General features: G+C 38.0%; 1 protein-coding gene across 1 annotated transcript in view; it reads left to right on the forward strand.

Moving 5' to 3' along the window:
* Positions 1–27460, forward strand: part of CDK14 (cyclin dependent kinase 14) — a 660346-nt gene that overhangs the window by 278183 nt on the left and 354703 nt on the right. The window contains exon 7 of the mRNA XM_043462555.1: positions 11004–11066. Within this exon, the coding sequence (XP_043318490.1) occupies positions 11004–11066 (63 nt within the window). The remainder of the gene's footprint in view (positions 1–11003; positions 11067–27460) is intronic.

Here is a 27460-nt window from a genome sequence, read left to right on the forward strand (position 1 = left end):
GAGGAAGAATGCCTAACATTGCCACTAGTTGTTCGAATGATTTGAACACTGCTATAAATATTTCATTTAAGATAAGGGAGAGAGTATTATTGATTTATCATTCTTGTTTCCCTTGTAGTCATCAGTAAGCTCTTAAAGAGTGAATACTGTTTATCCTTTTTTTTTTGTTTTTTTTTTGTTGTTTATCCATTTTTATACATTTTACAATATTTTACCCATTTTGAGTTTGAAAGTATATTTTGAATGTCAGTTGGTATGCCAAAAGCAAAAGACAGGATGACAGAGTTAAACAGTTGTAATTGTTTACTATTTTCCTCATGTGTTCCAGAACTGCTATTTTTAATATTAAAAATAACATACATTGTTATAAATCAACCATATCCAATAAAAATTTAAAAAGTGACATGTACTGAAAGTTCATTGCGGTGTAATTCATAGAATTGCCTGAAACACGCATCTGGTATGATCCGTCCTCATGCGGGTGTTACTCTTACACACTGGGCTTCACTTGTGGCTCAGCGGTAAAGAATCCGTCTGCCAATGCAGGAGACTCGAGTTCGCCCGCTGAGTCAGGAAGATTCCCTAGAGGAGGAAATGGCAACCCACTCCAGTATTCTTGCCTGGGAAATCACGTGGACAGAGGAGCCTGGTGGGCTGCAGACCATGGTGTCGCAAAAGAGTAGGACATGAGCCACTGAACAACAGCTTTCTATTTTGTAGCCAGAAAACGTTATTCCCAGACAGCCACCGTTGATTCCTCCGTCCCTTCCCCCTCTCTTTCTTTTCTCTTCCACTCCAGCTCTCTGTCTCGAATCTTTTCTCTCGTGTTGCTTTTACCCTATAATTTCGGAATCTCTCATTTCCAGAAGGGCAGCTCCAGAGGGTGTTTTCAGAGTTAATATTATTCCTGAGAACTGTTCCAGTTCCTTTTTCTTTTTTTCTGTCTTATAGTTTGACTCCAGAAAATTTTACATGGCCCACTTTGGTAACCTTTTTTTCCTCTTCAAATATTTGAGGGTTTTGGATGATCAGAGCATTCCATTCTTCATACCCGTTGGCTTTTTCCCCCTTTAAACTTGGCTTCAAAATAGCATGAAAATCTTTTTAAAGTGGCTGCTTGACTCTGTTAAAATTTATTAAATGGTTTAGGCTTGTGAATGGTGTGCCAGAGGGCATATAAACCAGAGTAGTCTTTTCCTTCACTCTTTGAAGAAAGCAGATTTTATACAGTCTTGTAATGTAGCAATAGCATTTAGTTCTGTAGAACCCCAATGTTCTTCTTCTAGAAGATTTTGTCCAATTTTTTGAAATGTCCCAAATCTATACTTTGAATTTATTTAAGAAAGAATTATCATTTGTACCTCCTAGAGGTGTTATGCAGTGATACGAACATAGATATATGCTTGTTTTATGAATTAGCCCCTATAATATTGAAACTACTTCAGACATTTGAACTATTGGAAAATAAATGTCTGCATTCTTTTTATCGGAGAAAAATGACTCCCAACAATCTTACTGCCTGTAAAGATATACAGCCTTTCTACCCATAATGTCATTGCCAGAAGCCAAATAGTATGTTTTTTGTTTTAATGGACAAGATCTTTCAGGTTGCTGGTTTTACATGGTTAGAAATGCTTCCTGCTCCAGTCACCAGCCCCAGGCTGCCCATGTATTTTGAATTCAGAAATGACAGCTGAAACCAATTAGGCAGAATAAGGGGATCTCTAAGTCACATATAGGTATGTCCAAAAAGGAGAACAATACATTATATGATTAAAAAAAGAAGCAACTAATGTAATTAGGGCTTAGCTGAGGCAGTGTGATTATTATAGGCAATTTTTATATAGTATTTTTTTTGTATTTTTAAAAATTTCTTTGTTTAATTGGAGGATAATTACTTTGAATGCTGTGATGGTTTTTGCCATACATCCCATGAATTTGCCATAGGCATATATGTGTCCCCCATCCTGAACCTTCCACCTGCCTGCCTCCCCATCCCGCCCATTTAGGTTATCACAAGGTAATGACTATGGAGGGCTTTTATATAGTATTAACTACTGTGTGTATTAGCTACCCTTGCCCTCTTTAGGAAATAGGTGTGGGGTTTACTGGTAGAATTTCAAACATTTTCTAAGTGGCATAAAAACAGCTGAAAATAAAATAACCCAGAAACAGGCTTTGGAATAGTAAAGTAAGTCTGCAGTAACAGTGAAATATTTGAGAGTATTCCATTTTAAGAACATATTTTTAGGTATCATGATGGGATAGATCAGAAGACTGTATTTTTCTCTTATTGTCATATCATGTCCTGTGATGCAACTTGAGACACAGTAATTAGAATTTCTATTAGTACTTCAGAGGGAAGAGATAGTACTCTTGTAGTTGTTCATGAATGTCTTGTTTTTGTCATTAAAGATAAGGGATTTCAGTTCATTTGCAGAATACCTAAATAACGTATAATGGAATACTTAAAAACTTTTATTTTTTGACCACTGTTTTAAAAATGGGGCCCTTTGGTATAGAGTGGATACAGACCTTCTCTATAAGGCACCTTGAATGGCTATGATTTTGTCTAAAGGAAAAGTTGATTAATATTTCTTTTCATTTTTTCTCACTAATGAATAGTGCTCACATGTTTGAACCCACATTAAAATCTTATTTATTATAATTTGGGAATAAATAGATGAACACTACAAAGCTGAATGGGGGGAAATGCAATTTCAAAGTCAATTTAAACCTGTGGACTTCATATAAGAGCAGTTAGAAACTAACTGCTCAGTAATTTGATGTATTAATTCTCACAGCAATGTAGGCTGATTAAAACAGAGATTATAGCCAGAGGAAAATGGCATTGATTGCTGTAGAAGAAAGGAGGGCTCAACTTCTAGAAGTTTTCTTCAATTGCCTCTAGCAGCAGCCATTCGCCAGAGAATCACTTGACTTTAATGAGCTACAGGTGAAATATTGATAAATTAAAAACTAAAACGATGGTGAGATCTCCCAAATGTGTTACTGTCTGAGAGGTGTGGTTTTAGTTAAAATGCATGTGGTATATCCCAGACGGTAATAAAGGTGACACTGGCCAAGAGAAGAGTAAGTATCACAAGTCAGCCTCTGTCACAGCTGCTGCCTTGGGTACGTGAACAATTAGCACTGTTGCCATTCATTTTGGGATGCTTTGTGGTACCACTGAAGAGTGGAAGGAATTGCTCTGGAATGCTCTTGTGCTTTAGATACTTGCAAATTTCTTAATATGCTCTGTCACCAATCAGAGTAATATTCAAAGCTGTTTTTTTTGTTTTTTTTTTTAATAGTGGATCACTTATCCATTATAAGGAAGAGATTAGGGTGTAATCAAACTGGGATGAGGAGCAAGGAGCTCCTTAAACAATAAGAGTCAGTCTGGAAAAGGAGGGCTCGATCTTTTTGTGGGCTCTATATTACTGTGCTTTGGCTCTATGTTTCCAAGTGGTACATGTTATCAACTAGTTCTTAACATATCGCATGTGTTCTTTTTTTTTTAAGTTTATTTATTTGGTTGTGCTGAGTCTTAGTTTTGGCACACAGGATCTCACTTGTGGCATGTGGGATCTAGTTCCCTGACCAAGGATCAAACCCAGGTCCCCTGCATTGGAAAGCACAGAATCTTAGACGCGGGACCACCAGCAAAGTTGCCCCCCATCTTTTTCTTTTTTTTTTTAATTCAGGTTTTCACTTAATGTTTTGTTTTCTTTTTAAACGAGTATTCATTGATTTCCAAATAAAAGTATAGCTGAGGTGTGATGTTTATTTTTTAAATTAATTTATTTTTAATTGGAGAATTGCTTCACAATATTGTGTTGGTTTTGGCCATACATCAGTATGAATCTGCCATACATTAACATGAATGAACTGTTGTATTTAAATGCAAAATAAGCCTATTCCTCAAGAAGAAACAAATTCAGAATTAGTTTTATTATCTCTGAAATCTTTCCAGTATTCCTACTATTGTGAAGCAGTTTTTTTTTTTTTTTTTTAATGCTATAAAAATTACACAAATCCTGAATATACTGACTTCTGTCTTACGGTCAAGATGGAAAACTAACATGAAAAGAAGTCAAGACTATGGAGGGTATGTGTAACAGAACTTCAAAATGAGGATTTCTGCTGGTTATCCCTGTGGAAAGACTTCCTTATTTTTAGCCTAGATGCTAAAAATAGGGCTGTGCTACTTTCAATATCACATTTTGGCAGTGCTTCTGAAAAACATCAAAAATTAGCTGACAAATGTTGTAGACACCGTGCTTAACATAAGAGGGTGGGGGAAAAATGTATGTGTTGGGGAAGGTGCTCTGTTTAGATTCCTGCTTAATGAGAAAAGGTCAGTCTGAAATTCATTGCTGATATAAAAGCATAATTTCTCTGAGGAACTTGGCATCTCCTGAATAAGAATTTTGATCTTTTCAAGGAACAATAGTTGGAAAACCTCATTTCATAGATAATACATTGATTACAAAGAACATAATCCCATACTAACAGCTTCCCTGGTAGCTCAGATAGATGGTAAAGAATCTGCCTGCAATGCAGGAGACGTGGGTTTATTCCCTGGGTCGAGAAGATCCCCTGGAGAAGGAAATGGCAACCCACTCCAGTATTCTTGCCTGGAGAATCCCATGGACGGAGGAGCCTGGCGGGCTGCTGTCCCTGGGGTCACAGAGTTGGACACGACTGAGTAAACTAGCATTTTTACTTTCAGACACATACGAAATGATGACGCCTACTTAATAATTGACTTATACTTGTTTCCACCCTGGTCAGCTTTCATGTCCAATAGCTTGTCTGACTCTCGGGTGTTCTGAGAGCCTTTTTACCAGTGGTTTTCAGTGAAAGCATATTACTTCTTTTCCCTCACCCAAAGTCAGTTTTAAAAGGCATAAGGAATGGAGAATTCCAGGAAAAACATCTACTTCTGCTTCATTGACTTCGCTAAAGTCTTTGTGTGGATCACAACAAACTGTGGAAAATTTATTAAAGAGGCGGGAATACCAGACCACCTTACCTGCCTCCTGTGAAATCTGTATTCAGGTCAAGAAGCAGCAGTTAGAACAGGACATGGAACAACAGACTGGTTCAAAATTGGGAAAATATTCCATCAAAGCTGTATATTGTCACCCTTCTTATTTAACTTATATACTGAGTCCATCATGTGAATTGCTGGGCCGGATGAAGCACAAGCTGGAATCAAGATTGCCAGGAGAAATCTCAATAACTTCAGATATGCAGATGACACCACCCTTACGGCAGAAAGTGAAGAGAAAGTAAAGAGCCTCTTGACGAAGGTGAAAGAAGAGAATGAAAAGGCTGGCTTAAAACTCAACATTCAAAAAACGAAGATCATGACATCTGGTCCAATCACTTCATGGCAAATAGATGGGGAAATAGTGGACACGGTGGCTGACTTTATTTTTCTGGGCTCCAAAATCACTGCAGATGGTGATTGCAGCCATGAAATTAAAAGACAGTTACTCCTTGGAAGAAAAGCTATGACCAACCTAGACAGCATATTAAAAAGCAGAGACAATCACTTTGCCAACAAAGGTCAGTCTAGTCAAAGCTGTGGTTTTTCCAGTGGTCATGTATGGATATGAGAGTTGGACTATAAAGAAAGCTGAGTGCCAAAGAATTGATGCCTTTGAACTGTGGTGTTGGAGAAGACTCTTGAGAGTCCTTTGGACTGCAAAGAGGTCCAACCAGTCCATCCTAAAGGAGATCAGTCCTGAATGTTCATTTGAAGGACTGATGCTGAAGCTGAAGCTCCAGTAGTTTGGCCACCTGATACAAAGAGCTGACTCACTAGAAAAGATCCTAATGCTGGGAAAGATTGAAGGCAGGAGGAGAAGGGGACAACAGAGGATGAGATGGTTGGATGGCATCACCCACTCAATGGACTTGAGTTTGAGCAAGCTCCAGGAGTTGGTGATGGACAGGGAAGCCTGGCGTGCTGCAGTCCGTGTGGTCACAAAGAGTCAGACATGGTTGAGCAAGGGAACAACACCAACAAGGAATGGAGAGTGGAAAACATGAAAAGGTGAATGTCGTCGTCCAGCTTGTTTCTCATCTTTTTCTTTGGCTGGATTTTTTTTTCCTGGTAATCTTTCAAAGGGATGTTCTCCACTCAGGCCTGTTTAAAATTGTCATCATATTTATAGTTTATCTTTGTAGCCTCCTTTCATGACTTTCTCTTTAAGTTTCATGGTTGTGTTCTGTTGGTCATGTAGTTCTGTCTACATATGATTGAAATTAAGTGAGACTCTGCTGTGTGAAAGTGCTTATGAGGAAAACGTCTTTTCTTCAATATTTTATGGTCTTTCTCCATGCTGCTTTTTTTTTTTTTTACAAAGAAATATCTGTCTTCTGCTTTCTAAACTGATCCTGCCACAGTGTAATGAAGTCAACATGGAAAAACCCAAACTGTAAATGTGGTTCTTTTACAGAAAACTTTTATGTTCAGGGGATTATGGTTTCAGATATGTTCTTCAAATTCCTTTGCCTTGAAATACTCCTGCACCTTTGTGAACTTTATACTAAATGCTGCGTACATGCGTGCCAAGTCACTTCTGTCATGTCTGATTCTTTTGTGACCCCATGGACTGCAGCCCACCAGGCTCCTCTGTCCATGGAGTTCTTCAGGCAAGAATCCTGGAGTGTGTTGCCATTTCCTCTTCCAGGGGATCTTCTCAACCCAGGGATCAAACCTGCATATCTTTTGTCTCCTGCATTGGCAGGCGGGATCTTTACCATTAGCACCACATGGGAACCTTAAATAAATGCTACTTGATGGGTAATCAGCAATGAGGAAAGAGGAACCTGATTTTGAAAGAAATGTATGCACGTGTGGGGATTGAACCTTCCAGCGTCTTTCTGCTCTCACTCTTCTGCTTGGTGTACAAATCTAGCCACACTTGATAGCTTTGTTTAAAGCCACGCACTCTATAGAGGGAAGACTGATGAAGTACTCTTAGGCATTCAGGTATAAACCTGTCAGACACAAGTACTTCTAAAAGCATTGCCCAGAAGAACAGCAGGAGTTGTAGAGTGAATAAGAGGGAGATGCAGGAAGATGAAGTGAAGCATAACGCAGTGCAGGCCAGGAGAGATGCTAGCCACGAGCCAAGATAGAGATTGGAGGGGGAAGAGTGACTGGGCTTGGTCTATAGTTACCAGGCACCTAGTCTAAAGATACTGCTTTTATTTTTAGAACAGGAAATGGCCAGAGGTCAAGTCAGATGGATCTGAGACTATGCGTGTCTCGTCAGTGGATGGTGATCTGTTGGTCATGGGCCGTAGGGGCCTTCTGTTCAGAGCTTGTATGTGTAGGATGGCTTTAAAAAGTGTAATAGCAGAGAATTACCTCCCAGCGTGATTGTTAAATTTACTTCTGTTATTTCTGGACCAGGAAAAGTCACAAGGGTCACATAATCCAGTGAGTTGAACTAAGGGGAGAAGTTAAAGTGAAGAGATGTAATGAAATTTGTAATTTAGGCACATCTAATGTAGTTCCAGGCATAGTATTGTATATTAAAAAAAGAGAGGGGGGAAAAGAAAGTTTTTAATTGAGGTAAAACGGAAGTTTGCCAGGATTCAAAATAAGACCTTATACCGCCTTTTGTCTTTTCCCCCATTTGAGGTTCTCCAGATTCTTGCCCCTGATCACCCCAAACAATCTGAGATTAATGATGTATTTGCTAGAAGTAGTCTCAGAGGTTGTGTACTGAGAGCTGTGGAGTATGAATGAGAATGTCTGGACATACAGACAGGAAGAACACATATAATAAGAATCAAATGTTTCGCCTAAGAGTTCCAGTTCTCAAACGGTATTTGGCATTGTAATCCTCCAAAATATCCCTTCATACTCTAAACACACTACAGAAAATCACCATCATTATCCTCGTCATCACCTGTAGCATCTACCCTGTGCTGGGCAGTGTAGTAAAACCATAATGGATATTTACATTCTAATTTTCACAATATCCATATGCGGTAGGTGTGCTAGGATTATCCCCATAACACAGATGAAGACACCGATACCCAGAGGTTATAGAACCCACCTAAGACTACATGGCTAGTGACAGCCATGTGTGTGCATACATACATGTTCATGCCATATAGCTGAGGGAATGCAAATTTAACATTTTTAAAGGTTTGGGAAAAATCTTTTTGAAATTTCCCAAGATCTCCTTTCTGGAGAAGCCCCCTTGTTATTCATGCTGGGCATGCATATGTACACAGAAGGATGTAAGGTATATAGGAGAATCAGGAACTTTTCCCCCCATTCCTGATATATTTCCATCCTCATAGCTAAGTGGGGATTTTGTTTGGTTGGTTGGTTTCAAACAAAATGCTTGAATACTTTATTCTTTGGAAAAAGTTACAGTAATTTCACAGGTATATAAAAATCCACAGAACGTGAATTCTCTGAAAGCAAAGACTCTGTCACTTACTTATGCACAATTTGCATTTAAAGCATATATGTCCAGTAGAAAGTACAATGGAAGCTTTGTCCCTAACATCATTTCACTTCTTTAAGCATATGTAGCATAAGTTTATTGGGCATAAAATTAAACATGCTTTCTGGCTGTGTTACTCATATCCTTTATATAACCTCCTTTTATTTTTAAAATTTTTTGTCAATTTCATTGGTTGATTTTTTTTTTTAAAGAAGTAACCTTCAAGATTTTGTGAAAATTTGAGCTGCTTCTTTTATTTTAATCAATGTTTGCTTTATAGTGATAATGCCATGTTGCTAGGTGAATGAATATTTAATCCATTTTCTTTGAATTCTATTATGTTTAACATTTACATTGATAAGTTGCTTTTTGCTTTTTATTGGTATTTGTCAGTATAAATATCATAAAATATAAATAACATCAATATATAATATATAATATGATGTATTCCTTTACTTTCAGGTTTTCTGCTATTTTTTTGTTGTTTCTTATATTTAGCTTTATCTTGGAAAGAGTGTGTTTGATTTTGTTTTGTAAACTGAAAATTTACATTTTTTTTTTGAAAATTTACATTTTTAAAAGAAATTTTAGCATGTTTATGTAATTATTGTTATGATTGGATGTGCTTTCTATTTAACAGTTTATTATGTGTGAGGCAACGAGCACATTACAGTTGTGTATCATGTTACATATTAAAAAGTGCTTTTTCATGTGCCATTTTATATGTTCTGTTGCAGCATTGTTAATTGACTATGCCCCAATACAAAATAAAAAGTTTTAAAAAGTACACAGTTTCTGTCCTCAGTGTGTGGAAAAGAGAAAGGCAATGTGGTCTTAGAATACATCCAAGCGCCTTTCTTCTGTCCCAGGTTTGGTCCTTTTGTTCTCCCCCTGGCTCCCCTATTCATTCTCTGTTCAGATCTTGTTTGAAAGTGTCGCTTGCTGTGGCCTGTCTTTAGCGGACATTAAGCTCCCCGCTCTGTGTCCTCAAACACTACCCACTAGTATTCTTAGTGTACAACGTACTGTCCTGTAATCACACGTATCCTGGTTTTTCCCCACCTACATCTGTTTCCTGGAATTCTGTGTCCTGGCTGGCTAGTGTCACTAAACTCCAGTGCTTTCTTTGGCCACCTGATGCGAAGAGCCGACTCATTGGAGAAGACCGTGATTCTGGGAAAGACTGAAGGCAGAAGGAGAAGAGGGCGGCAGAGGATGACGTGGTTAGATGGCATCACTGACTCAAGGGACATAGTCTGAGGAAACTCCGGAAGATAGTGGAGGACAGGGAAGCCTGGCATGCTGTAGTCCATGGGGTAGTAAAGAGTGGGATACGGTTTAACGACTGAACAACAGCAATAAAATGACTAGTGCCTGCAAGATGATGAGTTGAGAAGTACATGATGAACAATGAATGAATGCTAAATTCTGCTCTGTATTCTCAGCCGTTACCAGCTGGCATGCAATAAAAACTCAGTAAAGGAATCTAAATTGTTATCGTCATGGCTACAACCATGTACAGGTTCTTGAATGTGTCAAAAGCTTATAATTCCTTAACAATTGAAGCCTGATAGTGGGGCATAAGTAATCATGGTCACTGGTTTTTACAGAGTGATTAAATCATAAAATTGTTACCACCAATAAATAAGATTAGGAAAATTTGTATAGCAACTCTACATGTTTCTTTAGAAATTTTATGTAGCTCATAATATAAACAGAAAAAGCATTAAAAAGAAAATATACAATTATGTGCAAATTCAACTTGGGATATTTGGAAGAATTACAGTATAAGTTGCTATCTTGGGATATTTCTTTTTTAAAATAAATCTGGATGTGTTTGTCTTAATTTATAACTTTGGAAGTATTTGCATTGATTTAGAAAGTAAATCATTAAACAGAAAGAGAAAAAAAAAAGAAAGTAAATCATTATAAAGTTTTATAAAATAAATATTTTTTCAAATATATTCACAAGTGCTGAGAATCTGAAAATCATCTTTTAATGAATATAGTTATGAAAAATGTAAATACATCCAATGATTAATTTCCTTAGAATGATCTGTTTGTAATATTTACATGTCACACAGAATAAATAACCATCACCTTCATTTCCACTTGAAAAATGCAAGATAATTGAAATTGTATTTGGATTGGTTAACTGTATGTGGATGTGCTTTTAGTTGAAGTTAAGATATATATTTTAGGTAAGGTTTCTTCTTATTCCACTTAAGAGATACATATTCAATGTGAGAATTAGGCAGTTAACAAATTAACAAATTGTAGACATAAATTCTTTCTAATGCACAGATATGTTTAACATAAGATAGAATCTGGAGTAATGATTCAACTGTGGTTGAAATGGAGGGTGGAGGAGCGTGCAACTGCATACACTAAAAAATCCACCCACTTGTCTTATATTTGCTTAGTTCAGAAAGTAGTGGTGACTTTGAAATAGAAAAATATTGATTCATTGTGTTATAGCCAGAGGGATGTTAATACGTCTTCCTTTCTTTCTTCTAGCATACTGATCTATGTCAGTACATGGACAAGCACCCAGGGGGGCTGCATCCAGATAATGTGAAGGTAGGAAAAGATCTTTTAAGTCAAGGCTTAGCATTCTTCATGTGCATTTTTTGAACCAAAATCTAATCCCTCTCCTATAATTTTTTTTTAAGTGTGTAAAAAAAAGTGACTCTGAAGTGAACCATAGTCATTGCTTTGACATTGAAAGCCATGCTTTGCCATTAAATATTTTCACTGGAGTATTATTATTTAAACTGCATCCTGTTTTTCCTTCATGGAGAAACGTTTGCCAGTAATGAGAGGGATCTAGTGGGATCCTGCCAAAACTGTGTTTTCAGTAGAGAGGAATCTCCAGTTGCTCTAGCTTTGAGCTCCATACTGAAGTACCAGTTGGTTTCAAGATAATGTATTATTATGATCCAAAACAGTGTTACGATGAGTTCACGGTAACATGAGTTTTTTCATTTGTTTGTATAAACAGATAAAAATGATTTTTCCTTCAGTTTTCTTTTATTTCTTTTACCAGAAATTGGATTACTATGTGTAAAAAGGATTAAGCTTTTTTAAGTTTTGATCTAGCAACCATTTTGGAAAATTTTCCCTGTATTTCAAACTTAAAAGAGGAGATTCTTTCTTGGCCTATGTTAGGGAGTTAGAAGATACTAAAGTTTATCAGTAGGCTTAATGATGTGCTTACATTTTAGTTTTGAAATGGCTACATTTCAGGATCCTGAGGACCCATTGAGTGATATAAATGCATTTGAAGTATCATTATTTGTCTCCTTTTCATCCCATTCATTATCTGCACCTTTCTTGCAGTGTGGCATGGTTTTTCTGTTGTATTTTCCCTTTGCTAGTAGAGGTAGATTTCACATATAGTGTTACATGTGTTCATTTCTTTTTGCTTTATAAAAATAATATTGTATATAGTTTATTTTTTTGATATCTAGTTAATGGGTTTTCTTTATTAATTAGAGATGTGATGTCAGTTGTAATGAATTTAATTGAAACATTTGCCCGCATGGTAGTAAATGATGAAAGGATTTGTTCTCTACATTCCCTAGGACTGACTAAGCAGTCGTTAAAACTTTTGCCATTCTGATGAGTAAAAATGAAATGTTTTTACATTGGCATTTTCTTGACTGCTAGTGACATTGGGCATCTTTTCATGTTTCTTGACCACTTGTAATTCTGCCATTACAATTTGCCTGTTCTTATATATTGTTCAATTTTCTATTGCATTGTTCTTTTCTTAATAAATTGAAGGCGATTTAGAATATTTGTAACATTAATGATGGGGCTTTTTAAGGTGATCACTTTTGTTGTACAATTTTAAAATGTAGGAAATTGTAGGGACTCTGGCAAGACATTCTTTTTAAAATACATGCTAGAATCATTATGCTACTTGGAGTATTTGTTTACTTTTTTCATATGTGTCCTTTTTCATTGTTATGATTTTTTGTTTTATTAAATTTTTATTTAGATTAAGTTTTTTGATTATTCACTTTTCTTAAACATCTGTATCCATTGACATAGATAGATTTTTAGTGGTTGGATTGGGCAAGAAATTTTAACAGGCTAAGAGATTTTTTTAAATTAATCTTGTTTCATACTAATTAATAGTATTATTAATTACAATACTAATGTTTAATGACCGCAATTTTTTTTAACATCAAAACATCTCAAGTCGTCTCATCACTATATTTAATGTTCTTTTGTTAGGGTTGATTGGGTTAAAAATCAACAGTATGGTACCTCCTTACCCCTATTTTCCACTTCAGCCCAGGTAATCTGCAGAGAACCCAGCTAGTGAAAGCCCAGGACCTACTAAAATCAGTGGAAATCAGAGGCTGATTTTGACCTCGAAGCTAACTTTGACCTCCTGACTTTAAATTCAGTGACAGGATTGAGATTAAAGAGCTGACTCAGCCTTTGCAAAGAACAAAGGCATCACTGGATTTCCATTATCCTTGTTTGGTCTTCTCACCAACACTTTGTTGTTGTTTAGTCACTTAGTCATGTCTGACTCTTCTTTACCCCATGGACCAAAGCGTGCCAGGCTTCCTTGTCCTTTACTATCTCCTGGAGTTTGCTCAAACTCATGTCCACTGAGTCGATGATGCCATCCAACCATCTCATCCTCTATTGCCCCCTTTTCTTGCCCTCAATCTTTCCCAGCATCAGGGTCTTTTCCACTAGTCAGCTCTTCGAATCAGGTTGCCAAAGTACTGGAGCTTCTGCTTCAGCATCAGTCTTTCCAATGAATATTCAGGACTGATTTCCTTTAGGATTGACTGGTTTGAGCTCCTTGCAATCCAAGGGACTCTCAAGAGTCTTCTCCAGCACCACAGTTCAAAAGCACCAGTTCTTTGGCTCAGCCTTCTTTATGGTCCAGCTCTCACATCTGTATAAGACTACTGCAAAAACTATAGCTTTGACTACATGGGCCTTTGTTGGCAAAGTGATCTCTCTGCTTTTGAATACGCTTTCTAGGTTTGTTATAGCTTTCCTTCCAAGGAGCAAGCGTCTTTTAATTTTGTGGCTCATTAGTTATGGGTAAGTATTGGTGGACAACTTTACTTGTGAAGCAAAGGAAGAGAGCTCTTCCCACAGAGCATTTTTGGGTTCAGTGTCCTCAGGCCAGCATCACTGGTGATTTCTGTAGCCTTTGTAGTAAGTTCTGCTTTTTCCATTACATTTTATTTTTCCTTAATTTCTTGATAGTCATGGGGAGATTGAGCTTCTAGGTTACTGATTTTCAGTTACTAGGCTGCACTCCTTGAAATTGTATTTCAATAACTCTTACCCGTTTTGCAAGCTTTTCTTTCACCCCATGATCAGTCATCATATACTTAGTATATGTATATATACATCATTCAAATATGTAACATGTATATCCTTCCAAATATGAGAAGCAGCAATAGGTATTGATATGTGAGTATCCCTTTCCCCATAGCTATTGAGGTCTTGGCTTCTTTGAGGATTTGCCAAAATGTTCTTGATTGTCCCAGTTCTTGGAATACTTAAGGGTGCAAGAAATTTCAGTTGGCATTGAAGAGGTCTTCAAACTGGGCTCCATAGAATAGTCATCTGTGAAATAAAAAAAAATACATATATGTATATATGTGTATGTATATATATGTATATACATGGGCTTCCCTGGTGGCTCAGCGGTAAAGAGTCCGCCTACCAATGCAGGAGATGTGGATTCGATCCCTGAGTTGGGAAGATTCCCTGGTGTAGGAAATGGCAACCTGCTCTAGTATTTTTGCCTGGAGAATCCCATGGACAGGGAAGCCTGGCAGACTACAGTCCATGGGGTCACAAAGAAATGACCATGACTGGAGCATCTGAGCCAGACATGCACACACATGTATATACTTATACAGTCTCTTTTCTTTTCCCAGAATCAAAATTTTAAAAGCATTTTAAGTAGGAAATGGGCTTCCCTTGTGGCTCTGCTGGTAAAGAATCTGCCTGCAATGCGGGAGACCTGTGGGTTGGGAAGATCCACAGGAAAGGCTCCCTACTCCAGTATTCTGGCCTGGAGAATTCAGTGGACTGTATATAGTCCATGGGGTAGCAAAGAGTCAGACACGACTGAGCGACTTTCTCTCAAGCAGGAAATGGTGGGCGTTTGCTCAGGCCGGGGCTGGGTGGCCTGGTGCCTCCCACGACGGCCAGCATCACCTGCTCTCCTTGTGGCCCTGTGCGCATTTGCCCCAGCCTGGAGAGCTGCTGCTGGTGAGGCCTGGTGCTCCCTCAGCCCCCAGCCTGCCTGCATCAACAGCGGTCACTCTGCCCGGTCATGGTGGGGCGTCCGAGGGAACAGCAGGGGCTGGCAGGTAGGAGGGGATGTGGGTGCTTCATAAAGCAGGTATCAGACCCAGGCCTGAAGACAGAAAGCATCTTTTGTGGGGCATCTGGTCAGTCCAAGAGAACAGACCCACAGGATCTAGGTAACTCTACAGTGAAGGCCCCACTTGACAGATAAGTAACTCAGAGGAAGCAAGGTTGGTTTGTATTGATTAGACAGAGAAAGAAGCACCAAAAAAATTATCAATAATGGTATCTAAGAGGCAAAAGAGAATAGTGCACCTATAAAGCACAATGCTGCGTTACTTTTGTTGTTGTTCAGTCGCTAAGTCGTGTCTGACTCTTTGCATCCCCATGGACTGCAGCACACTAGGCCTCCCTGCCCTTCACCATCTCCCGTTTTTTTAAAAAGGATAAATCAGTGAACAGGAGGTAGCTTTGGAAATTAACAATATGATGACAGAAATTAAAAACAACAACAATTTTTAAATGAGAGGATTACTTAGGATGCAATTTACATCATTACTGTAGGTAAACTTTGCAATTTGCTTTTGTATTTTATCTTCCCCTTCAGGTTTCTATTTTCACTATTAAACAAAGTCTACTTTCTTCCACTTTTCTTCTTTGTACTTTCTAAAATAAAATGAAGCAATTACTAATAAAATAAAAAACAACAGTTGCAAGAATGGATGGAAGAAAAAGTTGGAGAATTGTACCAACTTATACTTATGCACAAAGTAGAGCATAAAATAGAAATCTGAAACACGAGACAAAGTATTTAAAAAATTTAGAATCCAGTTCAGGGGATGGGCCATCTGAATAATTGGAGAAAATAGGATGGATTTATTAAAATAATAAAAATTGAATTATGCTTCTTTTAGATGTGAAGGATGTGAACTTCAAGATTAAACAGATATTTTCAATGCCCAGAATATTTAATGAAAATAGAAGAACAGTAATATTTGTTATTGCAGAATTTCTGAGCATGATTTGAAAGACAGATCCTACCGAAAGGAAACAGATTTACTGCTGAGAATCAAGAATTACAGCGGTGTCTTCACCATTTAGGGTGGTTTTCCTGGTGGCTCAGTTGATGAAAAATCCACTTGTAATGCAGGAGAACACCTGCAATGCAGTAGTTCAGGTTCACTCCCTGGGCCAAGAAGATCCCCAGAGAAAGCAGTGGCAACCCACTCCAGCGTTCTTGCCGGAAAATCCCAGGACAGAGGAGCCTGGAGGGCTATAGTTTACGGGGCCACAAAGAGTTGGACATGACCTAGCAACTAAACCGCCACCACCACCTTCACCATTTAGACTTCAGCAGCAACCCCTAGAAGGGAGATGGAAGTGGGACAATGGCTTCACCATTCTGATGTAAAATTGTCCCATCTAGTATAATATGCAAGCTATCAATGAAGTGTGAAAGCAGAATAATTATTTTCGGATGTTCAAGGAGTTGAAAATTTTGCATACCTTGCATCCTTTCTCAGAAAACTACTTGAAGATATACTCCCCCCACCTGTAACTCAGAATAAACCAAGGCAGAAAAGAACAGGAAACCTGGCAATAGAGGCTACCACAAAAGAGAGATGGAGATCCTTGAGATGATGAGAAGAATCCCAGGATAACAGTGGTGCGTCAGGCTGAGAGAGTAACCCGTCAGTCCAATTGCACAGGTCAGAAGACGCCAGGCGAGACTTCTAAGATGAGACTGTTGGATCGAATATCAAATGTGTCTGAGCAGATTTACAAGTTGGGAGGGGCTTCCCAGGCGCCTCAGTAGTAAAGAATTAGCCAGTTCAGGAGCCATAAGAGATGTGTATTTGATCCCTGGGTCGAGAACATTCCCTGTAGGAGGAAATGGCAACCCTCTCCAGTATTCTTGCCTGGAGAATCCCATGGACAGAGGAGTCTGGCGGGCTGCAGTCCATGGGGTCACAAAGAGTTGGACACAGATTAGGGACTGAGCACGCATGCACAAGATGGAAGAAGAATTTGGTGTTGAATTAGTGATAACCCCAAAGAAAACTCAACAACGGCAGACAAACCAACCAACAAAAGATCTAGATTGTTACACCGGGAAAAACAAATTATTGTGCGGGAGAGAAAAGTATTCATATAAAACGTTATGGCTCAGCTGCAAATAACATTTACATGATTATAATTCAATATTACAATCAATATGTAGTATTGTAATATGTAATCAATATCACATGTTGATGTATTACATAGTTAAAAAAAGACAAACACCTCTTTAAGATTCTGCTATAGCCAGCCTCATTCCAGGATTAGCGTCCTAAAACAGTCTTCCATTTCAAGTGCCACATTTGATGTAAAATAAAGATCAAAATCATTTTGTCAGAGCATTTTGATTCTTTGTCCAATGTTCTTTTCCTTACATTGCATGATTCATTTATTAAATTACTGCAATTAGCTTTTTTATTTGTGACTTTATATGCACTCAGTCACATCGGTTTGTCATCATTTTCATAGTGAAGATAATAGTTCTACCTTCTCTGAGGGTATGGGAAGTTAAAAAAATGGAATGCATCTTGTTAATGCCTGTGTTTTGGCATCGAATTGCAGTGCATGGAAGCAGACAGACCTTATTGCCATGTTGGTTTCCATGGGAGGCCACTCAGCTAATTATGCACTGGCATTTCTTCAGTTTGTCTACTTAGAGACAATGCACTCCTCCAGGGTTCCATGTAGAATCTGCACTGCAGGTGAAATTATTCTCAAAGAAGTCTGACGATGACATAGTGGCAGATGTCCCATGGGTATTTCTATGTGATGGATTAACGTATTTTTTTCGTGTGGTGATATTTATTGTCACTTAAAATTTCTGAATGCAAAATGAAGAACCTAAGAATAATATTTACTAAGTTAACAGCTGTTCATAATGCTGTGCTGGATGCTGATAAAGAAAAACAGTTGAGCTAAAATAAGGTCTTTTGATGGTTCTCTGTAAATGTAGGGTGTGAAAACCAGGTGAGATAAGCGATTGTCTTTAAAAGAGCATGTTTTTGCCATAACTCTGAAGCTCTGCATTTGGTTAAATACTTCATGGATTATTAAAGGGTTGGATGTGATAAATAGAAGATATTGATTATGGTGAACAGAAGGAAAATATACCAATCAAATCTCCTTGCTTCTAAATTTGACAGTTTTGACTTTTGCTTTCATCACTATGTGGCATGATGATATGGAGAAACATTTTGAACATTTCTCTTGGATTATAAAAATGTGCGTATCTTTGTTTGGATTTCATATGACTTGTTTATTTTAAAAAGCTGGGATACCATGCATCTAAGAATTCAGGCGATTTTTCTTTACTGTAAATCAGGTCAACTTGCAAGCATTACAAAGGTGATGTATCACTGAAGATTGAGGGGGTAGAAGGGAACAAATGAAAGAGTACATAGCTAGCGATTTCATAATAAGCCACGGAGTAGTCTATGGTGATTTTGTACTAAATCCCAGCAAAACATCTGTTAAAGTTTCCTCTATTGTGCTATATATTCCATATAAGCGTTGGAATAAGCACATCAGAAAAAATTGTTCAGTGTTAACTAAATTTCTGTAGTCACTCTACTACTTTAATTGCCTACAAACTGAGTCTGTTTGCAATATGGTTCTGAAATAAATATCCACTATTAACTAATGGTCTGTATTGTAGCATAATATCAATTTTAGACAAATGGGTAATTTTAGCAGTTAATTACTTAGAGGGCAATTTAAAACCTGAATGGAAAGCCTGAGGACACTGGCCTTGTTATAAATATTTATGATGATTAAAGGCATAACACCCAATTGCTAGAACATGATAATTGCTTTGTAAAAATGTGGGGGGAGGGTAGTTCATTTTTTCTCCCCTTTACAAGCCATTCACTACGAATTTTATTGGGTGTTGACTATCATAGTTGAGTTGAAGACAGACCTTGAAGTTCTTCACTCTGTAATCCTCAGTGGTTTACAGATTGATTGGTTTTTTAAAAAGGGACCATAACAGTCTAAATCTCTTTCATTCAGTATTCCATGTGTTCTTTAAAAAATGGTAAGCACGAGAGACTGAAAATTGAGATTCATCTTTAAAAAAAAGATTAATTGATGCTGTCTCCAGCTCATATCCAGAAATGTAGATGCTTACATCTTATTACCATGACGACCCTGGATCTTCCTGTATTTTTATGTAATTACCTTCATTTCCATGTTATCGTAATGACTTTTCTAGATGATTTTTTCTAAAAACACATTTGTCTTTTTTTTTTTTTAATAGAACTATAATCAAAGATATCCAAAGTAATTCTGAGTTCTCTGCCTTATTCTCTGAAGCATCTGAAATTCTTTGGACGTCAAGCTGTTTTATTTTTTATCTAAATATCTGTATTAATTAAAAAGACTTGAGGATTATTACAGTTGAAAAATTGCTATTTTTCTTTCATAGTCCAGAGAACAGGCAGGTGTATAACAGTCAGAATAATATTATGCCAAATTAAGGTTGTCTTATACAGATGTCACAGTGAATGGTTTCCTAAATGAGAATTTCTAATGTTGAGATAGGAAATAAGATAACACCTGATTTTCTCCATATTTTGCATTAGAACTTTCATTTAGCTGGTAATGATTTCCTATGATACATTATAGTGAATATTATAAAGCTTTTCCTTTTTCTGTATTTTGGGAAATATGGTTATTTCATGAAGTCATTCCAGTGTTTTAAAAATTTGACACCTAGTTTCAGCACCTGTCCAGTTTTCTTTTGAACCTTCCCATCCTATTTTTATTATAACAAAATAATCTTCCATATCTAGAAAGTGAAAGATTAACAATGAAACAGTGAAATCCATGTGTCAATTCATTCTGTGTCAGATGTTCAGAGGTAGTCTGAATAGTGAATTTCTGGCTAAGATGTGGGGCCTGCATTTGGTTGAGACATGCATCTGTTGAGAACATGTCTTTTGTATCCTTGGCATCATCTGCTGATCTGCTTATAACAATTTGAATCAGACAAAGGAATTGAGACAGCTAATTAAACACCCCACTCTTTCCTAGAGGTGCTTTAAAACCCAAATTGAAAAGGAATTACCCTAAAGATTGATGAAATTCACATAATCATTAGATGTATGTCATGTGATATTTTAATTGTCAGATAGAATTACCCAGCTTACGGGGCAGATATCCAGGGGGAATAGGAAAAATACCCTCTTGGATTTAAAATTCAAGCCGTTCACCTTGCCCCTCTCCCATTTAAGATAGATCTTGCACTTGACCCCTTTGTTGGCATGTTTTCCTAGACAAACAAGAGAACGCAGGAGGGAAATTAGCTGAGTGGTAGTGTATGTACACACTCCTGGGGCTTTTTCTGATTGTTTTAGACAGGTTCTGCCTTCATGTGACTAGCCAGTGCATTTCATAGATATTTTCTCATTAATACAGAAATTCTTGTCACTTGTGACCTTTCTAAAGAGGATGTAGAGAAGTTTGTTTATCATACCTATCAAACTCAGAGTCTTTACTGCATTCCACTTGAAACATATTTTTCTCTATTGTATAGCTTGCAGATGTGGTCTTTCTCTAAGACTGTTATACTCAAGATTCATCAGCTCCGTCAGTTTTTCAGCCTGTAGCTCTCATTTTTTTTTAAGTTACATTGGCCTTATCAAATGATATTAAGACATTCATGCTGATAGTGTCTGAGATGTTACTTTAGGCAGTAAAACCATTTTGTTGTTGTTGTTCCGTTGCTCAGTTGTGTCCGACTCTTTGTGACCCCATGGACTGCAGCACGCCAGGCTTCCCTGTCCTTCGCCATCTCCTGGAGTTTGCTCAGACTCACATCTGTTGAGTCAGTGGTGCCATGCCATACAGCCATCTCATCCTCTGTCATCCCCTTCTCCTGCCCTCAATCTTTCGCAGCATCAGGGTCTTTTCCAGTGAGTCCACTCTTTGCATCAGGTGACCAAAGTATTGGAGCTTCCGCTTCAGCATCAGTCTTTCCAATGAATATTCAGGGTTGATCTCCTTTCAGATTGACTGGTTTGATCTCCTGGCAATCCAAGGGACTCTCAAAAGTCTTCTAAATTCTATGTTTTTCTTTTCATCATGTATAAAAAGAATGGCTCTGAAGTTGGGGAAGCAGTGCATGCATTCACAAGTGAAGCTGAGCAAAAATTTGTATTTCATTCTATTTCTTTTTGGTTTCAAAAAGTGCATATCAGTAAGGTCACGTGTATACTCAACATTATGATGTTATTTGAATTCCTTAAAACAACTGTTTCAGTTTTACTCTTGGAAAATTATGTTGGGTAACTACTAAAGCCAGTTGCTTAAATCTGATTATCTTGTTTCTACTCAGGCAGGGAATATTCCTAATACTAAGTTTAGGCTACTGACCAACTTTTAATTTTTTTTTAATAATTTTTATTTATTTGTTTTATTTTTGGCTGTGCGCGGGCTTTTCTCTAGTTGTGTCGAGCAGGGGCTACACCCTAGTTTCAGCGTGCAGGCTTCTTATTGCAATAGCTCCTCTTGTTGTGGAGGAGGCTCTCGGGCACGCAGGCTCTAGGGCATGGGGGCTCTAGGGCACACAGGCTCTCGGGCACGCGGGCTCTGGGGCACGTGGGCTCTCCGGCACGCGGGCTTCAGCAGTTGTGGCATGTGGGCTCCATAGTTGCCCTTGGGCCCCAGAGTGCAGGCTCAATAGGCTCAATAGTTGTGGCACCCAGGCTTAGTTGTCCCACAGCTACGGGGGTCTTTTTGGATCAGCGATTCAACCCATGTCTCCTGCATTGGCAGGCAGATTGTTTACCACTGAGCCGCCAGGAAACTCTGACCAACCTTATTAAATGGAAGGTTCTTGTCCTCAGCTCTCCCCAGTTCATCATCATACCTACAAACCCTATATCTCAGCAATTTGAGGGAGTGGAATGAAGAAGCAGAAAGTTGACTAGAAGAACTCAAATAGAAGAAAACGTGTCAAGGCAAACTCTCCTAAATACTCAGATTTTCTAGGAACTGAATCTGTCTGCGCGTGTGCATGCTAAGTCACTTCAGTCGTGTCCGACTCTGTGTGACCCTATGGACTGCAGCCCGCCAGGTTCCTCTGTCCATGGGATTCTCCAGGCAAGAATACTGGAGAGGGTTGCCATTCCCTTCTCCAGGGGACCTTCCCACCCAGGGATCAAACCTGCGTCTCTTACAAGTTCTGCATTCGCAGGTGGCTTACCACTAGCACGACCTGGGAAGCCCGAATCTGACTGTAGTACGTGGCAGAAAAGGACACATCTCTGATCCGATGCCCTGGCATAAATGTTTGTCTGACACCATCCCAGGAGCACAGTTAATATGTTCAGTATGTCCAAAGTGACAAATTATACCCTGGTTTTTATTACCTGGGCTTTTATTTCTATCCCCCTGTTATCTCCATACAGCCTTCTTAGTATTCTTTTTTTAAAAAATCCAACACATAAAATTACAAATGATGCTTTATAAAATATAAAATATTTGGACATGAATTATGTACATTGCATTACAGATTAGGATTTGATATTTGCATTAGGTATTTTCAAATTTGAAAGTCAACTAAATGAATCATTCTTTTAAAAATTGAAGAAGACCTATTATTGCAATAAAATCATTATCTAATTCCTATTAGAAAGTATTTTACTATTCACTAGATATTTGAGGACTCAAAGTTTCTAATTATTTTTTACTCCTAGAAAGTTTGATGTATTGAGTAATTTAATGCTTGTGCATCTGTGGATTTTTAAATAACATGATACTAACCATGAGGCATATTATTTGAAGTGTTTATTACCCATGGACTACTTTGGTTTATTTGCTAATGTCATATTTGCTATCCTTGTTGTTACTTTTTGTTACCATTTGTTTAATCAAATGGTATACATACATTTTTGGTAGCAGTATTTTAAGTTGTGGGTGTCACAGCAAGACGAAAATGGGAAATATCAGCATTGGGAATGGGGAATGTACCTCTGCTACGTGCGTTGTGTCTCCATTTTTCCAACTCCTGTGATTTCTCTGAGCCTCTATTTCTTTATCTGTGAAAGAAATATAATAGGATCTGCCTAGCAGAATTGGTGGGAAGATTAATTTACTATTAAGTACTTAGTAAACATTAGTTATTTCAGTTGCTTAAATTGCAGTCTCTTCTATTCTGTTATCCATACAATTATGAAATGAGACATTTTTACAGCTTGGATAAATATTAAGGGCATGTGAGAAAATTAATCATTTTCAAGGTGCGTAACTTAAGATAACGGATATTTAACCTTGGTGTGCAAGTGACAGAAAAGTAGCTTGGCTGTCTCTGTAAGAATTAGTGCTATTCACATCACCCTCAATGGTGAAAAATTGAAAGCATTTCCCCTGAAATCAGGAACAAGACAAGGGTGCCCACTCTCACCACTACTATTCAACATAGTGTTGGAAGTTTTGGCCACAGCAATCAGAGCAGAAAAAGAAGTAAAAGGAATCCAGATAGGAAAAGAAGAAGTGAAACTCTCACTGTTTGCAGATGACATGATCCTCTACATAGAAAACCCTAAAGACTCTACCAGAAAATTACTAGAGCTAATCAATGAATATAGTAAAGTTGCAGGATATAAAATTAACACACAGAAATCCCTTGCATTCCTATATACTAACAATGAAAAAACAGAAAGAGAAATTAAGGAAACAATACCATTCACCATTGCAACAAAAAGAATAAAATACTTAGGAGTATATCTACCTAAAGAAACAAAAGACCTATACATAGAAAACTATAAAACACTGATGAAAGAAATCAAAGAGGACACAAACAGATGGAGAAACATACCGTGTCATGGATTGGAAGAATCAATATTGTCAAAATGGCTATTCTACCCAAAGCAATCTATAGATTCAATGCAATCCCTATCAAGCTACCAATGGTATTTTTCACAGAACTAGAACAAATAATTTCACAATTTGTATGGAAATACAAAAAAACCTCGAATAGCCAAAGTAATCCTGAGAAAGAAGAATGGAACTGGAGGAATCAACCTGCCTGACTTCAGACTCTACTACAAAGCCACAGTCATCAAGACAGTATGGTACTGGCACAAAGACAGAAATATAGACCAATGGAACAGAATAGAAAGCCCAGAGATAAATCCACGAACCTATGGACACCTTATCTTTGACAAAGGAGGCAAGGATATACAATGGAAAAAAGACAACCTCTTTAACAAGTGGTGCTGGGAAAACTGGTCAACCACTTGTAAAAGAATGAAACTAGAACACTTTCTAACACCATACACAAAAATAAACTCAAAATGGATTAAAGATCTAAATGTAAGACCAGAAACTATAAAACTCCTAGAGGAGAACATAGGCAAAACACTCTCCGACATAAATCACAGCAAGATCCTCTATGACCCACCTCCCAGAATATTGGAAATAAAAGCAAAACTAAACAAATGGGACCTAATGAAACTTAAAAGCTTTTGCACTACAAAGGAAACTATAAGTAAGGTGAAAAGACAGCCTCAGATTGGGAGAAAATAATAGCAAATGAAGAAACAGACAAAGGATTAATCTCAAAAATATACAAGCAACTCCTGCAGCTCAATTCCAGAAAAATAAATGACCCAATCAAAAAATGGGCCAAAGAACTAAACAGACATTTCTCCAAAGAAGACATACAGATGGCTAACAAACACATGAAAAGATGCTCAACATCACTCATTATCAGAGAAATGCAAATCAAAACCACAATGAGGTACCATTACACGCCAGTCAGGATGGCTGCTATCCAAAAGTCTACAAGCAATAAATGCTGGAGAGGGTGTGGAGAAAAGGGAACCCTCTTACACTGTTGGTGGGAATGCAAACTAGTACAGCCACTATGGAGAACAGTGTGGAGATTTCTTAAAAAACTGGAAATAGAACTGCCATATGACCCAGCAATCCCACTTCTGGGCATACACACTGAGGAAACCAGATCTGAAAGAGACACATGCACCCCAATGTTCATCGCAGCACTGTTTATAATAGCCAGGACATGGAAGCAACCTAGATGCCCATCAGCAGATGAATGGATAAGGAAGCTGTGGTACATATACACCATGGAATATTACTCAGCCGTAAAAAGAATTCATTTGAATCAGTTCTAATGAGATGGATGAAACTGGAGCCCATTATACAGAGTGAAGTAAGCCAGAAAGATAAAGAACATTACAGCATACTAACACATATATATGGAATTTAGAAAGATGGTAACGATAACCCTATATGCAAAACAGAAAAAGAGACACAGAAATACAGAACAGACTTTTGAACTCTGTGGGAGAAGGTGAGGGTGGGATGTTTCGAAAAGAACAGCATGTATATTATCTATGGTGAAACAGGTCACCAGCCCAGGTGGGATGCATGAGACAAGTGCTCGGGCCTGGTACACTGGGAAGACCCAGAGGAATCGAGTGGAGAGGGAGGTGGGAGGGGGGATCGGGATGGGGAATACGTGTAAATCTATGGCTGATTCATATCAATGTATGACAAAACCCACTGAAATGTTGTGAAGTAATTAGCCTCCAACTAATAAAAAATTAAAAAAAAAATACCAAATAAAACTATTATACCTATAAAAAAAAAAAAAGAATTAATGCTATTCAATGAATGGAGGAAGAAGTTGTGGTTTGTATGTAGTACATACGTACAATGGAATATTAACCATAAGAAGGAATGCATTTGAATCAGTTGGAGAGAGGTGGGTGAACCTAAAGCCTATTATATGGGGTGGAGTAAGTCAGAAAGAGAAAAACAAATATAGTATATTAAAGCTATGGAATCTGGAAAAATGGTACTGATTAACTTAATTTGCAGTGAAGGAATGGAGACACAGATGTAGAGAATGGACTTGTAGAGTGGGAGGGAGGCTCAAGGGGAGGGGATATATATATGTATATTTATCTTACCCCTCTCTGTATATATAGTTGTGCCTGATTCTCAATGTCGTATGGCAGAAACCGACACAAGATTGCAAAAGCAATTATCTTTCAATTAAAAATAAATAAAAAATTATGGCATGGTCAGCGAAAAAGAGTACTGACATTTTACTCTCCAAAAAGAAGAATTAGTGCTGTCCATAAGGCCTTGCGTCTATTGCTAGTTGCTCCAATAAACACTAAGAGACCATGGGCATCCCTCAAAGATAGTGAACCTTGCCTAGAAAATCTGCAAATGTTCACTGTGCTTAGTCTCATATTAAATGGACCCTTATATGTTAAATAATGCGTGCCTTTCAGACCATTCATAAATCTGATTGTAAACATTGAGACAAAGAGCATCAACATCAGACATCCTTAGATTCTGAGGGGGATGGGGGGGTAAAAAATTTGTTGCTCACTGTAAGTGCCCATAATTCTTTTGAGTAATGGATATAACCTACTGAGTCCAATGATGTGTGTGTGCTTTTAATCAACTTGCTGTAAATGTTCTGATAGAAAGCCTTATCTTGATATTGTTCCTTTAATCTACTCAAAGTCCAAATAGTTTCAGAAGGGACTAGAAGGAATATTAAGGATATTCCCAAGCAGTATACGCCATGGCAGTGAGGATATGAGTTGCTTTCTGCTGGGGATGGCAAGACAACAGGGCTATAGATAGATCTCCTGCTGGCAAAATGTCCTTGTTAATCACATCATTGCTATTTTAGGCATTTTCCCATTGGGGTTCTTATTGCAAAGAGTGAACATATTTGAACTGGAGTATAACTCTTCAGTGATCATACTGAAGAACTTGAAGACCTCTCCTTTCATAAAGTTGTGTATAACACAGGGAGCACAGTCTGGCTCTCTGTGATGACCGGGAAGGGTGGGCTGGGGGAAGGGAGAGAGGCTCAAGAGGGACGGGATATATGTATAATTATGGCTGATTCACACAGCTGTACAGCAGAAACCAAAACACACAAAATAAGAATGTCCCGAGGGGACAGAGTATTCTTCAGTTCCGTTCAGTCATTCAATCTTCTGCGACTCTTTGTGACCCCATGAATTGCAGCACGCCAGGCCTCCCTGTCCATCACCAAATGCCGGAGTCCACTCAAACTCATGTCCATTGAGTTGGTGATGCCATCCAGCCATCTCATCCTCTGTCGTCCCCTTCTCCTCTTGCCCCCAATCCCTCCCAGCATCGGAATCTTTTCCAATGAGTCAACTCTTCACATCTGGTGGCCAAAGTATTGGAGTTTCAGCTTCAGCATCAGTCCTTCCAATGAACACCCAGGACTGAGCTCCTTTAGGATGGACTGGTTGGATCTCCTTGCAGTCCAAGGGACTCTCGAGAGTCTTCTCCAACACCATGGTTCAAAAGCATCAATTTTTCGGCACTCAGCTTTCTTCACAGTCCAACTCTCACTTCCATACATGACTACTGGAAAAACCATAGCTTTGACTAGACGGACCTTTGTAGGCAAAGTATTCTTAGGAAGACCTTATGGTTACTACAGTAGAAAAATAAGCAGATAGAAAGGAAAATATGTTAATTTATCAACTTGAGTATATAAAGCTTTCTTCTGCCATATTATTTATTTCTAAGAGGATTTAAATAGCAAAAGTAGGCATTCAAGAATCACATGCTTATTACATACTACA

Source organism: Cervus canadensis, chromosome 3 (genome assembly GCF_019320065.1).
Source record: "Cervus canadensis isolate Bull #8, Minnesota chromosome 3, ASM1932006v1, whole genome shotgun sequence".
NCBI lineage: Eukaryota > Metazoa > Chordata > Mammalia > Artiodactyla > Cervidae > Cervus > Cervus canadensis.